This window comes from Bemisia tabaci, chromosome 3 (genome assembly GCF_918797505.1).
Source record: "Bemisia tabaci chromosome 3, PGI_BMITA_v3".
Taxonomy (NCBI): Eukaryota; Metazoa; Arthropoda; class Insecta; order Hemiptera; family Aleyrodidae; genus Bemisia; species Bemisia tabaci.
This window is the reverse complement of record NC_092795.1, coordinates 57513330-57536334: the sequence shown is the minus strand read 5'-3', so window position 1 is coordinate 57536334 and position 23005 is coordinate 57513330. Positions and strand designations below refer to the sequence as shown.

General features: G+C 35.7%; 2 protein-coding genes across 3 annotated transcripts; one reads left to right on the top strand and one right to left on the bottom strand.

The window, feature by feature from the left end:
* Nucleotides 1–2975: 2975 nt before the first annotated feature.
* mRpS31 (mitochondrial ribosomal protein S31) lies at nucleotides 2976–11525 on the bottom strand. Its single transcript, XM_019047176.2, has 7 exons — nucleotides 11324–11525; nucleotides 10600–10759; nucleotides 8870–9008; nucleotides 7819–7945; nucleotides 6324–6509; nucleotides 4740–4972; nucleotides 2976–3331 (listed from the first exon to the last, which is right to left on the bottom strand). The coding sequence occupies exons 1-7, from the start codon at nucleotides 11347–11349 to the stop codon at nucleotides 3039–3041; spliced, it is 1164 nt and encodes a 387-aa protein (XP_018902721.2). The 5' UTR covers nucleotides 11350–11525; the 3' UTR covers nucleotides 2976–3038.
* A 116-nt stretch (nucleotides 11526–11641) lies between these two features.
* On the top strand, nucleotides 11642–21537 carry LOC109034178 (palmitoyltransferase ZDHHC6). 2 transcript variants are annotated; one of them, XM_072298886.1, is made up of 9 exons: nucleotides 11642–11907; nucleotides 13563–13744; nucleotides 14210–14294; nucleotides 15292–15455; nucleotides 16387–16518; nucleotides 17372–17506; nucleotides 18067–18147; nucleotides 19454–19641; nucleotides 20534–21537. In XM_072298886.1, the coding sequence occupies exons 1-9, from the start codon at nucleotides 11880–11882 to the stop codon at nucleotides 20676–20678; spliced, it is 1140 nt and encodes a 379-aa protein (XP_072154987.1). In that variant the 5' UTR covers nucleotides 11642–11879; the 3' UTR covers nucleotides 20679–21537. The 2 variants fall into 2 exon arrangements, with proteins under 2 accessions (XP_072154987.1, XP_018902725.2); XM_019047180.2 differs by having other exon boundaries at nucleotides 11643–12025.
* The last annotated feature ends 1468 nt before the right edge of the window (nucleotides 21538–23005 follow it).

The window sequence follows — 23005 nt, the reverse complement described above, 5'->3', positions numbered from 1 at the left end:
AGTTAGTGTCACCTGCGACGAACACAAAACAGATGGCATCATAACGCCTGGCTGCAACTATTCGGGCTCAACGGATGACCATGTTGCATACGCAAGTGCGTAAAGGCATTTTGACTGTCGAAGCACTCATCGCTTCACTCGCGGCCGGCGCACGGTGAACTGTACTGCAAGGATCCGAAATGACAGAGCGCCTTCCATTCTTCGTTGATACTACGAATCTCTTAAGCACGTATACGTGGAGTTGCTCTAATCGTGCTTTGTACGTCACTACATCGAAACCATAACTCTGAAATTACTCAAGTCCTGCGCATGTGTACAACTATTCGTGCGTATGGTGGATGTCTTTGTGGTATAAGCGAAGGATTGAAGCAGGCCTCTGTGATTTTGGATTCCCGCAGCACACTTGCTGCTGCCGCGCCGTGGGTGAAATGCGATGGCGAGTGCCTGGAGAATCAAAACGCCTTCAATTCAGTGTGTATGCAACACGGACGGCAAGGCGTCATGATGAAATTCGCTTGGTGTCCGTTACATACGATATTAACTGCGGGCGCTTGCATAACCCATTGCGCCGATGAAGTACCTAAACTATTGGCGATATTCATCGTAACAGGGGCGTCGCACAATGGATCGAGTCACTTAGAGAGATCAGACATGAGCTTTTTTACCTAAACTGCAAATTTTAATTTGTATGTCCTTTTTGTCGCATCTTAAATTTCAAGGGGTGCAATTAAAGGAAAATTTCACGAGAAAACCAATGGAACCACTTGTAGAGCCTCAAAGTTTTGTATAAACGGAGTTATAAGCATTTAAAGTTTCTAAATTTTGTCTGACCTCTCCTCGATCCATTATGTGCGCCGACCAAAATTCGGCGTATAGGACTCGAAAAAAGTAAATTCCATCCCAGCCTCATTTCAGCGCTCCATGCGCCCGTATTTGCAGCAGTTTTATTCATACATACCTGCATCAGATTTTGAGGCGAGGAGCCCTTAGTTAGTATCAAACCTCAATTGAGGAGCTCGGAGGACAAGGCGCATAAGTGCAGTTTTTGAAAAAATTGAGATATTCATGAACTCAACTCAAACTAGTTTGAAAGTATATTCTGTGAAAAATCCGCTTCCGAATTCAAAGTTTTGAGCATCAAAAAGTCAGTGTGAACTTTCTTTCCGCCATAGGGCTCCATGTAATTTTGAAACTGTAAATATGTACCTCTTGAAATAGCAAAAACTGCACTTGTGCGTCTTGTCCTCCATACCTCTCAAATTAGATCGACTTATTTGTACTTGAAGTGCCAACGTAGACAAATTGAGATTCATTGTTATTTTTCTTCTCCTTCTACTTTCAGATGAGTTTTCCATTTAGATCTCATGTTTTCCTGAAAGTTGTATTCTTAATCAATGACTTTTTCATGCTAGATTTCTATTAATTGATGATTATGTCAAGTTTTACAAGCATGGGTACTTACATGTATTATTAATTTGCCATGATTAAGCATACTTCTGGCATTATGTTCCATGCTTTATGTTATGTTCCGTGCTCTTAAAGTTGCATTCTAGGTTTGTTCATTTTTAATTCTTTAGACATCACTCAAACTGGCAAAATTGCAATCTGAAAAGTTACTCCTCCGCTGACTTCCCATTGTTTTTTAGTTTGAGTGGATAGTCTTACTTTGTTTTTATTTTCTGTCTTGGATCGATTTATTCTGGAGAACTAGTTGGTTAAATTACTTTGAACAGCTAGCAAGTAAAATGAATATTGTTATGAAAACATCGAAGTGATGGGTATTTAAAGGTTCATCAAAAGCACTAAAAAATTTATTAAAATGTAAAAATTCAGAGAAAATCAACGTTGACCACAGAGAACAAAAGAGCTTGTGAAAGTTTTTGAGCTTTAATTTTCGAATATGTTTGGAGTACCTAAACAAAGATTGCTAAAAATGTTACATAAAATAGACCATTTAAATTGTTTGAAGTTTCAGGAGTTCTCCTCTAAATCAACCCTTCAGCTATGGAGAATCCCTCAAGCTCCCCTCACAGGGAGCCTAAATCGATCTATGGGCAAAACTAAATAACTGCTAACTTATCTGATTTAAGTTCTACCATGGTGTTGCTAGCAACTCTGGCAGTTGGACACTACATATATTCTTGTATTTCAGTCTAAGTCTACCACTACAAGATAAGTATTAAATGGACCGTATTTAGCAAAAAGGAACCAGCGCATTTACAGTGTTTTCAAAATCTTACAACTTCTTCTTTCCTTTTAAAAATACTTTCAATATCTGTACGGTACTTAAATTTATACAATCATTTTCCTTTAAAATTAAACATTTTTCGGTGAGAAGCAAAAACTATTTGCTGTTCAGAGAGAATTTTTAGATGATTATGGAAAAGCAACATTTTTACGATACAGTAATCGTGCTGGTTCCTTTTGGCTAAATGCAATTGAAATGATACCAGATAAGATTGCACGAATAGATTACCTTGTTACAGGGCACAAATCTACCCTACACAACTGAAAAAAACTTTCTCACCCATATGATGGACATTCCACACTCATTCTCTATTGGCTCATGAGAATAAAAGACAATGACCTGTTGGTTCTGCAGACAAGCTACTAAAATATGTATTCCATTTTTTTTCAAAGTAGGTTGAGTATCCCATAGGTCATAGTGGTCCTTCAGGAAGAGATATACTAGTTCTTGAGATTATTTTCAGATAAAGAATGGTCCTGTATTTATGACCTGTCCATCAAATTTTTTAGGTACCTGCTATACATTATTAAAAAGAAATTCACATTGGAAAGAAAAAATGAGAGAAAATATTTGGCATAATTTGCTGCAATGATCTACACTGTAAGTGCATGATACCTTTTCTGTAATTTGTGTAAGTAATAATAATCTTCCTTCCCTATAAAGCTCTGCCCAATAAGAAGCTGATTGTAGATAAGATTTTGCACAGCAGTAATATTAAAGACCAAAATTTAAAGATGAAAAACAAACTTTATTTAAAATAAAAAAAAACAGAATCTACTTACACATACGTTTATGAATTGGTACTTATTTCCGTTGCATTTTCAGGCGAATCAAGGATCGGGATATCTTTGATTTCACCGCAACCTGTTTCTTTAAGAAGAGCATTCTTGCTCTTGAAGTAATCACGATAAAAATTAATGTGATCTTTTTTTTCTTGTACAGTTAAATAAGGGTTCTTTGATAAACCTACAGAAACCAATTCCATGAAATGACGGATGGGACCTTTAGGAGGACACCAGGACTCAAAGTGATCTTGTAGCATTACATGTTCAGAGAAATGGACCTTCTGCTCCTCTTCCATTCCTGTAAGCAAATAAGAATCAGAAACGAAGGTGATTTAAAAAAACAATTCAACTGATAGTAAGATTTCAATTGCTGAGGCGTATCTGAGAATTGCAATCATACAAGTGCTCCATAACTGCATAAATAAGTAGGTTATCAACAGCAATTTATATGATAAAATAGTATCGAGTAAAAAGAGCAGCACGCCGATTATTGAAATTTTGTGTTTGGCAACTGGCTGCAGATGACAAAGGTGAACTGGCAAAGTGTCATTGGTCAGATATGCTTTCTCACTGCTTTGTTGTGCCTATGTTGGGTAAAACTGATGACAAGCTAAAGGAATCTTTTGAGCTCCTGATAGCATGTCGTAAATTCAACCCAACATAGGGACGACAAACGAGTGAAATGACTTAGCCGCTCAATCGCACTACGCCATTTCACCTTTGGCATCTACATGGACGAACACAAAATTTTAATTATCGGCCCACAGACCACTGAGCAGGGTTGAAGCGTAAACACAATGTTTTGATTCATGTACATGAACCTATTTATGCACGAATGCAAGTGCTTGTTCCAAAATAAAAATTTCATTCAGAACATGTTAGACACATCAAACATTTTTGAGGACATGTCATAATTAAGGATTGAGAGAATCATCAATTCTTGACCAGATATTCTTCTTTTTCGCCATAAAGGTTTCGGGTGATTTTCATTTTTTTCTTTCTTATTTTGATCTAATTGGTAATGACTGCATTAATGACCGAAACGTTTTGGGTTCTATGTTCGTTTTTTAGCCATGCTTCCTGCAGTTTAGCATTCTTTTGTGTGAGTCACGGGCTCCTCATGGTATTCTTTGTCTTAATTGCGAGAATCTACAATTGCCGTAGCTACAAAAACTGTCCTACTTGCTAGACGGCCAAATAAGTAAATTACATATCAAACCACCATTGAACTGTGAGCCTTGAAACCATGCCGTTTCTTATCTTGAAAAATTATTTTTCCAACCTCTTTCAATCAAGCCCAACTGAGGCATCTTGAAGCAAAGTCCATTTTGTTGATGAGCCCCAGATTACGTAAGAATACTAGCATGGTGAGGCTCATCAGCAAGATGGACTTTGCTCCCTTTGATTCAAGATGCCTCAACTTTGAAGCTTTAAATTTGCCATGAATACTAATAGATTGAAATAGGATACTAAGAATGAAAGGCGTTGGACAGAATTCCTTGAAAGGCCATTGTAGTGAGAACTAGAACAGAATGTTTTCAAACCATGCAATTTAATTTTAGGAACCTTCGGAAGCTTTCGGTTGGACGCAAATTTCTATCAGACAAGCATTATCCACTTTATCATATCTATGTTTGGGGAAAAGAAGAGAAAAAAAAACCTTGGAACATTCTTGCTAAAAATAGGAAAAAACTACATCACAATACCTTGTTCATTATCGATTGGAAATAGCCACAATTTGCCTTGTTCTGTCCACTGGATCATTTCCTCAAAGTAGTTCTTTGGTGGGTGGGTGACGGTAAATTTTATTTCCTCATTTACCAGTCTCCTCCATGTAGGAATATTCACTGGGTCATCCTTGGCAGTGCTTTTATAATCAGCCGGGAAAATACCAATAGGACTCTCACCAAATAGTGAGTAAACATTATCTTCTGGTAGCCTGGTAAAGAAATATAAAAAGGTTTCTATGTAGTTAGCTCATTCGATTGATTTAATTATCTTGTCAAGAGCTGCAGAGACTTCATTGTCTGACAAATAAAATTTCACATTTGAACTAGGACAAGACACCAAACTGCACTAAGATTAAATTAGCAAAGAGAGGAGGAGAGTATAATGAAAGAATTGAAAACTAAATACTCGCACATTACAAATAAAGATGAGGCAGAGAGGATGAGTCAAAGTGCTGCCAGATTCGCATTTTTCATATTCAAAGGTGCTGATGAAAGCCGTCCATAGTTCTGGCAAACTTTCCATCAGAACATCTCTCTAAAAGCCACATTCGTAGATATGCATGTCATTTTGTACATAAATTAAAGATTTTACCATGTACTTACAATTAATAAGCAGTAAACAAAGGACCCCTCACACTCTCTATGGGTATAAGTACCACAATCGATTTCCTATTTTTTTATAGGATTTAACTCATCTATGGATGTTGATCAGAAGTTATCATTGCACCAACTTCCTACAAGGCACCGTTTTTGCACAATCTGTGGTGGAAGTTTTGATATTTCCTTAAGTAGATGAAGGCAGCGTGGCAAGGAAACCTCTGGCCGGTGAGAGGTAAGGAAACGAGTGGGAGAGAAAAAGAATCTGATTTGGACGGTGAAACAAAAAGGCGCGCGGGATCCAAGATAAGACTGCTGGGTTTTCCTTGTTTTTGGCACATGCTGAAAGATAGATATCGCCGCGCTGGCCTAACTTACTCAAGTAATCATCGAAACTTCACCTCAGATTGGGCGAAAATAGTATCTCGTAGAAAGTTGGCGCAATGATGATTTTTGATCAGCATGCAAAAAAGAGTTTAATGCTATTAAAAAAATGGAAATCGATTGTTGTTCACATCCCTATAAAGAAGTGTAAGGGGTTCTTTTTACTAAAATGGCTCTCAATGTGTGGTTTTTGGCCCTCTGAGATTTGCTGAAACTCACCAGAAAAAAATGAAACTGGTACTGAAGCGGGGTATACAGGATGAATGATGTGTTGATGAATGTTGCTTCAGACGCAGAGCGAGTATTAAAAACCTCTTTTGGATATTGATGGCAAAAGAAAGACAAATTGAACTGTGCATTCCAATGAAATCATTAAATTGCAAGCATAAACCATTCTAATATAAAGTTCAAATTTTCAAATAAAAAAGTCTCGAATTGTGAATCTGCAAGTTGAACTACAAACCGTCTTGATAGCTCTAAGCTCATAGGTAAACAAGTTTGAAAATTCCTGCATCACTGTATGACTTGCTTCTCTGCCTATTGAACTAATATGAATTTGACTGAGGGGGGAAAAAATACCATGGAACAGCCGCTGAAGGAACAACTCTAGCAGGTCTACTTCCAGCATCAGCACGAATTCCTCTTCCAGGTCTTCTCCCAGCATCAGCAAGAGCTGCCCTTACATACTGTGAGCGTCTCAGAGGTTCTTCTGTTTTTTCTCTTCGCGGCCGAGCCGACTCAGTCTTCATACCTTTGAGCACATCTCTGAGAAAGAAAAGAATGCCAATAAATAAACTAAGGTGCTGGAGAGAGCTGCTCATTCAGGTACTTCATTCTGTTGAATACACTGAAAGCTAATCTTTCCTATGCAATACATTACTTAGTTTTTTTTTTTTTTTTTTTTTTTTTTTTTTTTTTTATACACAGAACCGATGCCAGATCCAAACAGTAGAGATAATTTTGGTTCATATCAATGGCTAGAGAACAAAACCACCTTTCTGCAAACAGCCGATTTTATAGTATGAAGAAAAAACTCCACCATTGTGATAATCTTGAGGTTGGATTTGCAATTTTTTTTACACATTACAGCGCTCCTATGCAGGATTGGAATAAACTAAAAACATTTGCTTGCATTTTTTATACTGCAAAATTCGGCAAAGTATCCAACCATATCACCCACCACCAAAATTTTCAATTAAGTGGTATTGTTCCTCGACCCTCGTTACTTATATTTTTGATGCGTCAATAACGCCTATTCCCTTTTGGATGTACAGCCAGAAGTGAATTCGACACGGGAAAAATTACAGGGTCTGCTATCAGGAGAATAAATAAAAAATTATGATGGATCTGTTGTGCATAAGTCTGACGAGAGGTCCAAATAAATCAGTTGAGTTACATAGTCATAAATCAGTAGTGTTGCATACAGTATTCGGGCCACTTCTTAGTGTTTTTTTTCTCATAAATCAGTAGACTTTGGGGGGATAAAACTACACAAGAATTACAAGGAGCACTTACAAAAAGTCTGAAACCTGCTCCTTCAGACACACTTTCAATACCATGTCCATATCACTCGTTTTCAAATTTCCCGAATCAACAGCTGATGTCACAGTTCCTCAGAAAATGAAAAGAGATCAACTAAAGTCGTTTTTTCGACCGAGAAACTTCAAATTATTAGCATTTTTCAATGGCAAATAAAAATGTAAACTTTGCAAAACCTTTGTTGCCAAAATAAACTCTGAACTCAAGCTTAAACTTTCAATGTCCAGAAATGAATGTTACAAGCCTCTAGAGGATTGTCTCATCATTGGGTTTTGTTAGCCCACATTTGAGCAAAATCCCAAAGTTCCCCAAAAAGGGGGCTAAACCAGGCCCTTTTTTTGGCAGGCTCTACTGCATATTGCAAGAAAATCCGAAAAAGATCCTACAAGATTTTTTCAAAACTAATCTACTTTTATTACCAATAAATCCTTTAAAGAAACAGAATAGTGGGAACATTTACTTCGGTAACATCTTAGCCTTTTAACTGCAGAACGAAATGAATAAACAATTCAAGAGGGATTATCATAGGACTCACTTGATCGGTTTCGCTTCTCTATCTGGTTTTAATGACAGCAGTGCATTCAGGAGTTCCGATTCAGTTTTTGTTTGATCTCCACCGATGGCCTGGGCAACGCTTTTAGCAGCATTTTCAAGACGAATTTCTGCAAAATGAGAGTACAAATCAATGGGCAAACCATTGCCTTAAACACTCCGTACTAAAATTGTAATACTACACACAGAGGCAATTATCGACAGAAGTTTTGCGGATGCAAGAGAATGGTCATGCGGTTAACGGTTCTCTTAGGAAGTAAGACAGAGCACTGCTAGTTAAGGCCAAGAGGGAGGGGCCCTCAGATTCGAAATAATTTCTACTATTCTTGGGGTGCTTTAAAATTACTGCTTACTCTTCTTGTTCATCACAAAATATCACTTGTACTAGTGAATTAGCTTATCACACTTGCCTCAAGTTTCATTTTTTTGACAAAAAACTAAGCAACATTCTACCTTGGATTTGGTGAACATATTCCTGTAAGACCAATCCTTACAGGCAGTCACGGAGCATCTTTTTGGAATCCACTCCCCTGCCTGGCCCTCACTCGACCACAGTCAGGGTGACGTAGCATTGACTGCTCCAATGAGAAATGCATTGCATTTATCAACATCATGGAAATCATGGAACCAAATCTTGGCTTTAGACAGATGCGGTGTTTATAATGCTTCAAACTATTAGAAACTCCGTATGTCATTTAAAAAATACTGACATCTTATTTATTGAGAGTCATGAGCAATCATTTGTCTTCAAAGTACTTTCACAAAACTCTGAATTCCACTCGGCCCAAAATAATCCCTCATTTTCACCAATCAGAAGGTTTTAAGATTATATGACCAGCAAGTAAAGCGATGCATCCATAGATAACATGGTTCTTTCATTAAACAAAAGAGCCTCCAAAGTAAAAACCAAAATAAAAAAATAGTTGCTTGGTTGTCTCTCATCATACCCAGAGAAATGATTATTTTTCTATCACAGCAAGACTTGTAGTAAGAGGAGGAATATAAATTAGAAGACTTTAAAACAAGTCACTCACCAAGGGGCTTCTTCTCTTCGTCCTCTTCTTCTTTCTTTTTCTCCTCAGCTTCTTGTGCTCTTTTTTGTCTATGCACTTTTCGTGGCTCAGCTAGGGCAATTTTCTGCTGTTGAGGCAGCTCACTAATTTTTTTTGCATTCTAGAAGGGAAAAAAAAGATTCAGAAGAAAGGAAAGATGGCAGCCCTTTACAGGCAGACGGTTAATCTCAATGATAACAAGCTTCATTTGAAAAAAAAAAGGGTTTTCTAATAAACGAGAGTTTATATAGATGACACAGAAACAATTTTGTGTTATCCATTAGACTAACGCTTGTACTTAAGGAGTTTCACAAAAGCTTGAGCCCAGTATATAAATAAGTAAATCAAATTTCTATTTGAATCCTCAGCAACGAATGATTTTTATCCAGAAGAATGAGCTGAATGAATTGTTGGTTGCAAGGCTTTGAAAACTTTGAGCAAACTTTCCGCAACACTAAAGAACTTGACATCCACACATTTACAAATCATCCTATGTAGGTTGAATTTGTCGATTATCTGTTCTATTCTTTTCTCTGTGCTTCCATCACTGGGTTAGTTCTTAGAATCAAGTAAAAGAGTGAAGATGTCCCCTATGTCCCATCAATAATTGAATCGACTCATGAGAAAACATCCGTTGTCCAATACAGGGTTTCATAAGTGCAGAGGTTTCATTTGCCCAATGACACTGATGAATAAGATCGATCTCTTTTGTGAACGTTTATTTATATGTAGTTAGGAGATTATTTATAAAAGTTTTCTACATTCCTAACGTCTTAAACCATCTTGCGTCTTTAAGTTACAACGTAATCGTCAACCCAAATCCTGAAACACTGTGTTGGACATCGGAAGTTTTCGCATACGTCTATTCAATCACAATAGTAAAAAGAAAAAAAAGGAGAGGAATGTCTGCAAATTTTGACAGGAAAAATTTGCGATTCACTCACTGATGTGGCGAACAGAAGCATGGGTGCAGAAAGTTCTTTCTTTTTACATTAAGTAATCAAGTTTACTTTCACAAAAATACCCTTGTAGTAAAAGCATAGGAGAGACCCTGCTTTTACAAAGAAGTAGTGCGCTTGACATTTTTCTGCACAAAAAAAGTAGTGCACTCAGCGAACCTCTTCACTAAAACCAACTTGATAGTTGATTTTTTTCACAGAAATTCACACTATTTCCTGCTTTCAGAGAACTGGAATAAAAATTTAGAAAACAAATTAAAAGGCAACTAGACTGCTTGCACATAAAAGAACCATAGCATGTTTTAGCATTTTCTGGACCCCTCACACAGAAGTCCATGCAAATAAGTGCGTGAAAAATAAAAAGAGTGCAGGACTTCCAGATTTTCAAGAAAATGAGTGCAACTTTTAGTCAAGTGAGAAAGTCCTAGTTTCAGATAATTCTCTTTTAACCCATTTGTCTCATGTGACGAGTATACTCTTCGGCGTGCGTCTGGAATATATCTCAGTTAATGAGTTAACTCACGCCATCTGTCGGAAAAGCGAAAAAACATGACCAAAACAATCGCATAGCAACGCTGACAGATGGCTCTAATTAACTCATCAACTGAGATATGTCCCAGGCGCACGCTGATGAGTATACTCGTCAAATGAGGCAAGTGGGTTAACGTTGTCAGTTTGACAATGCTCATTCATAAAGTATGATTACAGGCCAATGTATTTTGGCCAATATGCACTAAGAAGTCAAATACAAACCTCTGTCAATTCAAATAATAATTTTGAGAGTGAATCTTTTCTTGGTGGGCTACTTCCTGAGCCATCGTCATTAGAGTCATTTGAATTTTTAAGGAGGGTGTTGGAGTTGCTAATAAAACGTAACCCAGGCTTAATACTGACTTTCTTCAACCTGGACAACCTGGAATAGAGAGGCACCAGAATAGAGTTCATAAGAGGTTCTTAATAATTAAGTGTTTCTTATTTTTTGGCCTATGGTAAATATGTTTTCTTTTACTTGTTTTTAAATTCATGACTTGACTGTTGAAGAATCAATCCTTGAAATTAGAAAATATATTCAGAGAAAACCTAGAAAAGATCATGAAGATGTACCTAAACTCGATTAAAATGAAATATGATTGCAGAGAATAACAGTGCTAACAGGGTGAGCATACCTATCTTTTTCAGAAATCGTTTTTCGCCATAGTGAATCATTCTTCACTAATCCTGCGGATCAAATTCTGAATATTTAAAGTACAATATAAGATAATGAGGATTTCGAATCGCAGAAGAATCGAGGCAAAAATCTGCACACTAAGGTGGGACAACTCACATGGCTACATATCAAGCGCCATCTGCTAGTCTCAAAATGATCTCACATAGATCTATAGGTATTGATAGGAAACATGTATTGTAATGAACATTGGACTAATGACGAGGAAATTACGCCATAAACATTGGAAAGGTTAGCGAAAGACATACTTACGAGTAATTGATTTTGTTTGCGATCATTCTGAATGTTCTGGAATTACATGGATAACCTACAGACCCTCACTAATATTTAAATCTAACAACCCTCAATATTTTCCAGAGGAAACACTCACTGCACTATAAATAGAAAACAGATCAATTTGGAATTTTTACTACATATACTCTGTAGCCGTCGATTAGCCGACATACGATTCGAACGATTTCACACTTTGAACAATTTCTTTTAGGTTATGTTTGTTTGTTTTCCCTTCGTATGCCTTCGTTCTCTATTGAGATGACGTCACCTTGCCCTTCATGTCTGCATCTTGACAATCATGATAAAAATAATTTGTTTTGTAAACAGAAAGAAACTGAAAGTTTCTCAGATGTGGTGTACGGTGTACTTTCATTCTCTTATTTTAAGAAAACTTTCTTTGGGTTTCAGCATGATTTAGCTCAATTTCAGTTTCACAATGAACCCTTCAAAATTTCTAATATTTCGTGCTCTTACAGTTAAATTTTTACCATCGTTTTCACTGCGGAAGCATCACAACCTCATGTAGCATTATCTGATGTGCAATGATTCCGTTTTTGTATTTGGTTAGTCGCTCGCTTTCATAATTTTTCTCTGAGTCTCCAGCAAACCACTCAAAATTTTTCAAGATGTGTGTTGGCCCTTTCAGTAAGCTGGGACATTGGGGTCCAATTGCTGTGATATGTAAGTAAGAGCACAACTTTAGACGTAGCCACCCAGAAGCGCTCACATTTATTACTGTGCACTTCTGTATACATGGTCAATTTCAGTAGACATCGCCAAGGTTTTTTTTATTTTTTTAATGAGTGGCTTTGAGGTGTCGTCAGCTAAGTTGACGGTTGTTTACTTTCGGTTTGCAAGCGTTTCCGCATCACCACTATCTACATGAAAACATCCAACTTTCGCAGAAGCATGAACACAAGCTGAGATAAGTTTTTTAATACTTTCAAACCTTGTAACACTTTCATTTTTAGCCACACAGAAATCACAACCACATGATAGTTGCGAATCATAACTGATAAGTAGTTTTTTTACGATACGATCATAAGACGGATGTTTTCAAGGTGGATAGTAGCGAACGCCGCTTTGTGCAGAGGACCGACTGTGTCGTTGGCGCTTGCAAATCGAAAGTAAACACCCATCAACTTAGCTGATGACACCTCTAGGAAAGAATAATATTGACCTCTTCTAAGATTCTATCAATACTTAAAGGAATTAATTTATTGAGCGAGTTAGAGTTAGACACCCTTGGCAGACATTCCACGTGCAGAGCATTGATTAGCATGTTGCTTTGCACTGATTGCCTTCAAAAATCCAATACAGGAGTCAAGTGTATTCTTTGAAAGGAATCGCCAAGTTTCACTTTCAAAAAGCGAACAGAAAAAAAAAATTAGTTTGTTAATCACTGAGCCAAGGAAAATTTCCCTAAAATTTGGAGCATTTTGTACTTGAAAATATAAAAAATTTTATGGTTATCTTTTCAGTGGTTCCATAAAAATAAAATCGGTGCCTAAAAAGGGTTTTGTGTGTCATACTCTCAGCTTTTTAACAAGCAATAGAACTTTAAATTTGGTCCTCTAAAACACCTAAAAAGTTGAATTTTGTGAAGCTGCCTCCACTCCAAGCAGGTCCAAAATTTCAAGCCATCTACTCGGCCAGAATTTTAACCGAAAAAATTATTGAAAGAGCGGTAAAAAAAAAGGTAGAGAAAAAGGCACTGTCAGAAAAACCTCACCAAATTTTTCAACATGGAATCCTCCTTTTTCCATGCATTTCTGGTATCATTGAGCCGGTTTCCAAATCTTTGCTGCATAGAACTCCTCATCTTCATTCTGCAACCAACTGTTGACCACCTTTTGAACCTCTTCATCAGTTTTGAAGTTCTGGCCACCATGATGAGACTTCAGTTTCAGAAAAAGGTGAACATCACTAGGTGCAAGGAAATTTTCGACCTGCTTGGAGTGTAGGCGGCTTCACCAAAATCAACTTTTCAGGTCTTCTAGTGGACCAAATTTAAAATTCTATAGTTCTTTTAAAAGCTGAGAGTATGACACAGAAAACCCTTATTACCGACTTTATTTTCATGAAACTGTTAAAAAGTTATAGCACTACTAAGTATACTCACTTTTAGGATAACCCTCATAAATCTCGAGATGAATGTTAGAGCATTTCAAGAACACTGATTTGGTTTAATTTAATTTTTTTCCTTTCTCCATTTTAGGTATCATTAAGCTAATTACGTTCACAACTTTCTACTGCACCAGAATGTGGTGGCCACCAACGAGTTCACTCAGTGGATTCTTGAATATCTCTTGTTTCCTAACATTCAGTGGTCTCGCTTTCTACAACTTTCTGAATGCTGTCATTGAAGGTCCAGGATTTCTTCCTCTCAAATGGAAACCTGTAAGATTATCAACTTTTTTTCTTTCTCATTTGCAAATTAAGATCAAAACAAAAGTGTGGAGGACTACAACAGCATCAGCCTCCAGAACTTGGCCATTTAAAGTTATTGGTTTTTTTAAAAAATTTTTGTCTTCTTCTCAGAATTGTTTCTTTGTATTCTGAAATGTTTGTTCTTTTTATTCTCTCTTTTATTTTATTTTTTTTTGCTCTGTTTTTTATTTTTTCTTTTTATTTATTTATTCATTTATTTTTTGTTTTTCTTTAATCTAGTTTTTAGCGTAGAACTAGCCATTTAGAATAATTTCAAAACTGTTTTAAAAAAGTAAAAAAATGGAAAGAAGTCTTTATTCAATAGTGCTAGTTTAAATGATGATGCAACTTATGTTATAACAAACGTTCACACTGGTCTTTTTTGATTTGTTTCTTTTGCTTTGTTGCTTAATTTGTCTCATTGTCTGTTCACAGGAATCTCCCAGGGATGAACAGTTCTTACAGTATTGTGAAGCATGTGACGGCTTCAAAGCTCCCAGGTCCCACCATTGTAGAAAATGTATGCAATTTGTTTTTTAGTTTTATTTAAAAATTTCAGTCATCACATAAATTTGAATAAGTAATAAAACCAGGTTTGAAGATAATAGCTGTGTTAGCTTTAATGTTGACATCTATTTTGAGTTATTTGGGCCACTTTGTATCATGTTCATGCCAAATACATTTTTGAACGGATTTATTTTTTATGAAGAACTGAACTGGAGTCCAGAAAGCTTTTTTTGAGATATTTTGTAATGTCATGAGACCATCAGATACTTGCAAAAAATCTAGTTTTATCAGCATATCAACACCCTTGTCAAATTGACCCTCAAACAGGAAAAACTACACGATCAAAATTATGACTAATGAATTTCCAGTAACCTTCTTCAAGTGATTGGACTCTAACTTATGAGGAGATACGTGTATGGTGAGAAACAACAAATGAATCGATCAGCAGTTTCTTGAAAATATGAGATCTCTTACTTACAAAGAGGTCTCGCAGTGCCTCACCTAGGTTTTGATGAGCTTGTACCCTGAAGTTTCTTCATACGAACCTACTGGACCTATGTTTTGCAGTTTATACAATAGAGCCATGGAAATTTCAAAATGCTGTTTTAAAAAAGTGGCAAAAAGAGTATTTGCCATAGCAAAGACATGTGCCTCTATCACAAGAGCCACAGTGGTTTATTCATGTTTAAGAGCATAACTAGCTAATCAAGAGGTCTGTGTTTCGGCTTTCAATGTTACCAAGTTAATTTCACATAAATCTATGATTGTTCCATTATGACTTTTTCTTACTTCTTTCTATGTGCATCCACAACCTTCATTTTCTTGTACTAAATGATGATTATTTTTTTTATTGATGATCGATGATTCATGCTTAATATGCATCCAATTGAAAGAAAACAGTTATGTACGATGAAACCTTTGTAAATACTTTGATGGAAATCTAAGGTGCCTTCCCCGTGCTCTAAAAATATGAATAATGTATCTGAGCGTCAATTGTTCATTTGTTTCAGGTGCTAGGTGTGTCTTAAAAATGGATCATCACTGTCCATGGATCAATAATTGTGTTGGTTATGCCAACCATGCTCATTTTACTTTATTCTTGTTCTTTGCTGTCTGCGGTTGTTTCCACTCTACAGTTCTTCTTGTTATCTCCATCTACAAGGGTCTGAATCGGGTAAGAGTTTAGACTGTCATCTTGCATTGTATTTATTCTTAATTCAATACTAGTCAAGTAATGGTACAGGATTAGAGAAATATTTAACACACATGTGTATCAAATAAAGCTTGACTGCCCTCAAGTACAGCTGGAATCTCATTTTCTATGAATTCATTCATTTTAAAGATCACTCAGTTTGCAGAAGCAAAATAATGGGTGGACCACCACTTATTTTATTGCCTGGACCATTTGCTGTAGAATATTTCTGTAAGTCTAGTCAGAAACATTGGTGCAAGTGAACATTCTTTATTCGTTTTGAATTGGAGATGAAGGGAATAACTCATGAAGAGTAGCCACTAACAGTACAAAACAAAATGGAGTTCCTTTTAGGTATTCAACCACTTCTATTTGCAAATCATCTGGTAACAATTTGACCTAGAGTACCCATGCAATTTTGTAAGCGTTTTTTATGTGGAAGAGGGAGGTGCCAGCTCACTTGGATATGTTTCATGATTAAATCGGAATAAGTTCAGTTTGTATCAAATTGCAGAAAATTATTATGTAATTCTGACAATGCTGAAATAACACATATTGAAATAAAGAGATAAAATTTATTATTACTTAACGATTGTGAAACTGCAGAAAAACGTATCGGTTAGCAACGCTACTGACTCTGTCATAATTAGTTTTTTAAATGAAAACATACTTAACATCATTTCCTGAAAACCGTGCTAATTTTTCTGTTGTGGTGAAGAATATTAAGTGAAAATTTCAAGAAATAGGGTTGGCTTGTTCTAATTTGATGAATTAAAACGAGAGGAGAGATTTATAAACACCGTAAATGAGAAACAAGTTCCTGCAGTTTCACCATTGTTATGCGAAGTCCAAAGATAGAGGAGGTTCTTTTAAGAGAAAAAAACAGTGATAAATATTTAAACTCTCTTTTCAGCGGTGGTATTTGTTGTATAGACCATCAGAGCCTGTGATGGAACTCACAATGATGAATTTGCTGTTAGGAGTATTTTCCTTAGGACTTTCAATTGGTGTCGTGCTGGCAGTAGGAATGTTACTTCAATTTCAGGTAAGGAAACATAATTTTAATTTCATTGCATATAATTTTAAGTTATTTTACGACCATTGAGACCGTAAAAAACTGCATCCTGATGTTTGAGACTTGCAATTAATCTTATAAATTTTCAAAGATTTGGAAGAGGATCATCAATGCTAGAAACATCAATTTTGTATTTTGTAAATTACAAGTGAGGCAAAAAAAGAATATTCAGAGATGCGCAGCATACATGTTAGAATCTATTTTCATCATGAATTCAAACATGTCTCACTCTGGAAGAACTGGAAGTGTGCCTGATCTAGAGAAAAATTATACTGCAGTAAATAAGTAGTACGATTATTTGCTTTCCTTTGTTTTATTTGAATCTTAGGATGCGAAGATGCGCTATCATAAGAGACAGTCATGTAGAAAGCCATATTGGTATGAATCGGCTGGCCCAACTCAGTTATGATGGAAAAAAAAGTTTATGATCAACCTGCACACAGAAATAAACAAGCAACACACAGTCCTTAGTCATGAAAAACCAGTCCTTCAATGCTACATTCTTTTGCAAATCTTACATATTTTCAATTTACTTTTTTTTCAAGCTCTTAGCTCTAATCTAGACTCTCTTGAGTGAAATTACGAAAAGAAACAATATAATTTATTTCTTCTTCTTCTAAAAAAATGTTTAGTTTGTTTGTCCATTTCTTTGTTTTTTCTCATTTATATGTATTTTTAAAATCCCCTGAAATTTTTGCTTTCCTATTTTGATGAAGTTTCAAACTTGGTTAAATATTATCTTTTCCATCTACCTAACTAATGAATTATTCATGGAACTTGCCTCATTAAGTTAAATAAGTTTCTTATCAATTTCTATTTTCAGCTTCGAACAATTTTGACTAATCGCACTGGGATTGAAGAATGGATTTGTGACAAAGCAAAACATAGGCGACGCGATAAGAAAGACCCTCCTTTCGTCTACCCATATGATTTGGGCATGAAGAAAAATTTCCTTCAAGTATGTTGTTCGGATCTTCACAGAGAATTAAAAGAGTGAGTTGAGAAGGCATGCATATTTTCTTAGGGTGTGTTTTAGGTACAAATTTACAATCTGATCAATCTGATATTGGTGATTTTTGCCAATTTTATTGACTTATTTGTATCAAAAGCAGAAAATTTAACATCAATTTTAAAAAACTTTTAAAATACAGGACAGGATAGACAGGATATACTTTAATTTCGATTTGGGAGTCACTTTTGCCACGTACAAATGTTCCAGTCCTTTTTGAGGAGGATTTTTATAGAACTGAAATGAAGAGTTGAGAAGGAAATACCGGTGAATTTGCATTCTGTCGATCAACAGTTGTATTGTGTAATTTGCTATTGGTACTTTAGAAAACACAAGACGCTCATATTTTAAGTGTTCAGTGCATTGTATTTCTTTTAGTCTGGTTTCCTCAGCATGTTTAGCTATCAAAGAAGTTACCTTTTAGTAGCCTAAGTTAGGAAAAATAACCATCTGCTAAGTAGTTTTTGTTCCAGAAATTAAAATAAGATTTTAATCTCTGTTTTAAACAGGTCATTAACTGGAAGTGCGAACCTGTTGGGGATGGAATTCATTGGCCTGTTTTGGAAGAATGTGATCAGTACACATTAACAGTAAGTTTAAAATAATAAGTTAGTTGAATCTGATTTTTTTTACTGTGTCATTTGAAAGTATTAAGTGAGCTGAGCTTACTTTTTTCTTCCCTATTTTATTGATGACAATCGGGCAAGCAGTTCACTCAAAAGTGCAAAAAATAGGGTAGCCGAAGACCAGATTTGAAACGAGCATTTGTTGCTTTTGGATTTAAGCTTGATTAATATGATGGTAGAATCTGTGGAAGAATGGAAGAATACAGAGCAGCATGCGGCATTGCTGTCAGAGGACTCGACGGAAGGAAGCGTCATATCTCTGCGGGAATTATTTTTTATGTGGTTTTACCGTTCGCATTGCTTTTTTTAGGCCCAAAATTGTGGAAATCAACTATCTACAGACTTATTCCTCTGAGCTCAACTGACCCAATTTTTTTCCTTCTTCTGTCTCTGCTATACTTAAAGCAGTTTCTAACATTTTTCAGCCATTCAAGAAATTTTCTCACAAATTTTTTGTTTTGAACTGGATGAAAACTAATTTGATCATTTCCGTTTGAACATTATCATCCCTCTTCGGGGCAAATCATTCCCATTTTCTTTCAGGTTAGATGCTATTCAAAGATACTATGATTCTTTTGGATGATTACATATTCTCTCTTTTTACCCATGAGAATTGTATGAAAGTAATTTTTCTTTCCATTAGTGTCATTTCTTAAGACAAAGATGGATCCTCTCTGCCATTTTAATGACATAGTAAAGGTAGAATTAACGTCAAGATGAGGCAAGAGAGTACCTTTTCTAGGTCTAGCTTTCAGAGGTTATTTTTTATCGAAGTAATAGAGTGATTCTCTCTATTATTTAACAGATCAACCTTGACAATACCCTACGAATGCAAGAATGAGAATCTTAACGTTAAAAAACATGGAGTGAAAATTGGATACAACATAGCTCTGATGTATATCGATGGTGTGACTACCAGACGACATATCTTGGTTTGTGGTGTTGTAGACTTCCTGTCAATCTTTATTTTTTGAATGGAAAACTACTCAACGTCAATTCTTGAAAACTTCCGTGATTTTTCCCCCCTGTTGGAAAAAGCTTGCAAGGAATGATATTGATTTTTTTTCCTTCAAAAAATAAAATGGAAGCGAGGTTTTTTAACACTGCATAGGAGACACAAGGTCTGGTAGCTTCACCGTTGATATGTAATTAAAATTCCTGTTTTGCCTTCCTGATTCTGTCTCCAATTCTTGCCTTTTCTCAGATCTCCTGGTTGTATTATTAACCCTTTCTAGTTTGATTTAAATTTTTCATTTCATTCTCACCATAGGTCGAGCAACAAAGACAAAAGATAATCAAAAGGTTACACACTAGACCATACACTGTTCTCAAAAAATTCGATGGAAGTTGGTTCCCGTGCCGTCATGGTGTGTGCACTCTCTGTAGGCCTCCGTTCTCTGATGAGGCAAGAATACCTTTAGAAGTGGGTCAAACAGTATCAGTTACCCGGTGGAAAAAGTAAGTCTATTTTCTCTTAATTAATTAAGTCTTCCTTGCGACCTGACTTGCTGTACTTATTGTATAGTGGCTCTATTTATTAGAAGCCATAAGGCTGAATGACAAGTAACGAAGTTTTAAAGAACTCTGCTATTCAGCCAGCCTACTGTTAATCGCTATTTAATTTTGTCACTTTTTGGAGGAAGTATAAGAGTCACTGTCGGATGAAGTAAAATTCCTCTAATTTTTATGTTTTTTTATTTTATCAGATTAAAATTTAATGTTCTATTATAACCTTCTCTCCATGCCAAAAGGAGTTGGTCAGGACTCCGACCAAATTTGATTTGTTAAAAATATCGGTAATACCATTTTAGCGATGCAAGCTTTTCACCTACACCCCCTTGTTTACCAGCCTGACAAGTTAGTATGACGTCTATTGCATTTCAGTGAACCTAAATTTTGACATTTTAATTTTATTGGTCTACCATTGTATATACTTATTAAAGAATGACGGCGTTTTCATGCCGTCTTGGATTTTGCGGGATGCTAAGTTGGATTCACTGATGAGTGTGATCTACTAATGAGGTCTAAACAGACACAAACCGGTATGGATCTCTCAGCGTGAACTCAACGTAATATTTCAATGCAAACTGCCTGAGCTGAACACTCTCCCCCCTCAGTTTTGTGGAGGTTCTCATTAGAGTTGAACAATTTTTTTATTCTAATTGTAATTTTTGGAAGTTCTTAGCTTTTACCCCGCGAAATGATGTGGACCCAGCACCATTCCACCACCTTGTTACCTACAGATCGGGCCATTTCTTTTTTTTCCCTTGTTGAAGAATACAGTGTACATATTAGAACTTTTTCATTTCAATGCGACTTGTTTCAAATCGATTCTCTTATTTGATTTTAGATACTGGTTATTTGGTGAAGTCTCGACGCAAGGAAACAAAAGACTAAAAGGGTGGTTCCCTAGCAATTGTGTTGTTCCTGTCACTTTTATTGAAGAAGATGACACAAAGCCAGATGGTGAAGAAGATGTTAAAAAAACAAACTGACAGTAATTTTTGCGCAAAATGTCATCGTTTCAGTTTATCGCCATTAGCTGTTTAACTATTCTTGTTTGCCCATGTCTGAATCAAATTATGAACAATTTGACTCGGAAGACTTTGATTGAAGGTGTCAAAAATAGTTCATGGATGAAGTTTTTCCTTTTTGGATAAATTCAACGAAAGCAGAGTTCTTTAATTTCTTGCATTTTTTTTTTTCATTAGTAATTTTCAGTAAAGAGTGCCAAAGTAATGAGCAGAAATTAAAGGCTTTCAGAAACCCTTCTGAAACCTGCGTGGAACTTGTTTCGTTCTTCTCCCTCAAACTGCTACCAACCCAGCCCAATCTTCCTTACAATTCAGATTCCTTTTTCAATCTTGACTTTCTTTAAGTCTCTTCTCTGAAGTTCAATGAAAAAAAAAAATTGAAAATGGTAAAACTAAAATTAGTCTGAAAGAGGATAATCTAGCTAGGTATTCATAATTTCTCTTTCAATGAGGATGAGAAACTGATATTGCTGTAAATTCTGGGAATCTGATGAAATATGTAGTTTCCTATACTTTCTAGAGCTGCATTTGCGATTTTGCCACCCCCAAATTTCAAGAGAAATAACCCTTATTGATTTCCGATTGTGCGTGATTTTACTGCACTGCAAAGAAAGATGGAAAAAAGAAAAAATAAGATAACCTTTGAACTCTTCCACCTCGTTTCCATAATTTGCTGCTAGGAACTCCAGCTTCCTAAACATTCCTTCTAAATTCGACCCTGTTACTTTATCTAATGTATTTTCTTAATTTCGTCGTATGAGTATTTAGTTTGAAATTTTCATTTCAGGATATTCCGTCCACTGATTCAGGCAGAGAAAAAGTGCCAAACTCCTCTTTTTGGCAAAAAAATACAAACCTGCCTGGCAAAACGTGTGCAAAAACTTTGTCACAACGCTCTGTCTCAAAAATACTGTTGTTACGACGTGACAACGTTTTTGTGCTCGTTTTCCTGGGCAGGGGAGAAGCTCATAATGAAATATTGGTCCCAGACCCTATCTGTGTAGTATGTATCCTGCCTCATCATCATAATATATAATACTCTTGTACTCTTCAAGACTTAGATTTCACTAACTCTGCGTAGTGAAAGGTTGACGATGGAAAATTCTGAAAACATTGAATAAGTGGATCGCATTTAGCAAAAAGGAACTAGCCTAATTACAGTGTTTTCAAAATCGTGCAACTTCCCCTTTTCTTTCAAAAATACTTAAAATCTATGCCCAGTATTGAACTTTACGTAACTATTTTCCTTTAAAGTTAACAATTTTTGGGTGGAAAGCAAAACCTATTTGCTATTCCAAGAGATTTTGTGGATAATTATGAAGGAGCAACATTTTTGCAACTCTGTAGTCGCGCTGGTTCCCTTTTGCTAAATGCGATCCATGTATCAACTATAACCTCAAATATTCAGGCTTTAATCCTGACTGAGGAGACAAGCAATACCCAACCATGGTGTGAACAGCATAAATTGCTTGTCCCATGTGCATATTGCATAAATTGCTTATGCTGCTTCTTTCGACTCGTAAAGGCAAAAATGAACCATGCCTCTTGTAACTGGCAGAGTTTAAACCTCTTTAAATGACTTGTAATCAACGATCAAATTAGACTTAATTTAAACATCACTACCTTTTTTCCCCGTTTTGAATTATTCTATTTTGATGGTGAAATGTGAGAGATTTCATGTCATACTTTAATTTTTCAATAGGAAACTGTGGGAAACTATGATTTGTGAATTTAACCGCCGATGTGTTTTGTTCAAGTCATCAAATGTATAAAGTTTCCCTTGAAGCATTAATATCAGTGGTCACATTCTTTCTTTTTATATTTTTCTTGTTACTTTTCAACGAATTCATTTTGTAAATATTGAAAATGAAAACAAAATTTCAGCGCATGAAAAAATTTGGGAAAAATTTTTAAGCGCTCACATCAAATTTTTGTGAGACAATTCACAGAATGATGTATATTCTGTTACCTAATTTTCAAGCAATTGTGATAGAAATTAATTGTTAGGATTTTCTTACAGGTTTTTTGTTATTTTGAATTTGTATGATTTTTACAAAAGTGTCATTTTTACGAGTGATATGAAAATAAACATTCTCTTCTTTTCTAAAAATTTTTTTTGTCAATGAATTAAAATATTATGTGGGTACTCAGGTACCTTCCTCATCATTAATCAAATTTATAGAAGCCTTAGAAGAAGGATATAATCATACAAAAAAAGGAAGAAAAGTACAAATTCTTTGAGAAAATTATTATTCTAAAACATTATTTTGCATTGTAAAAACAATTCA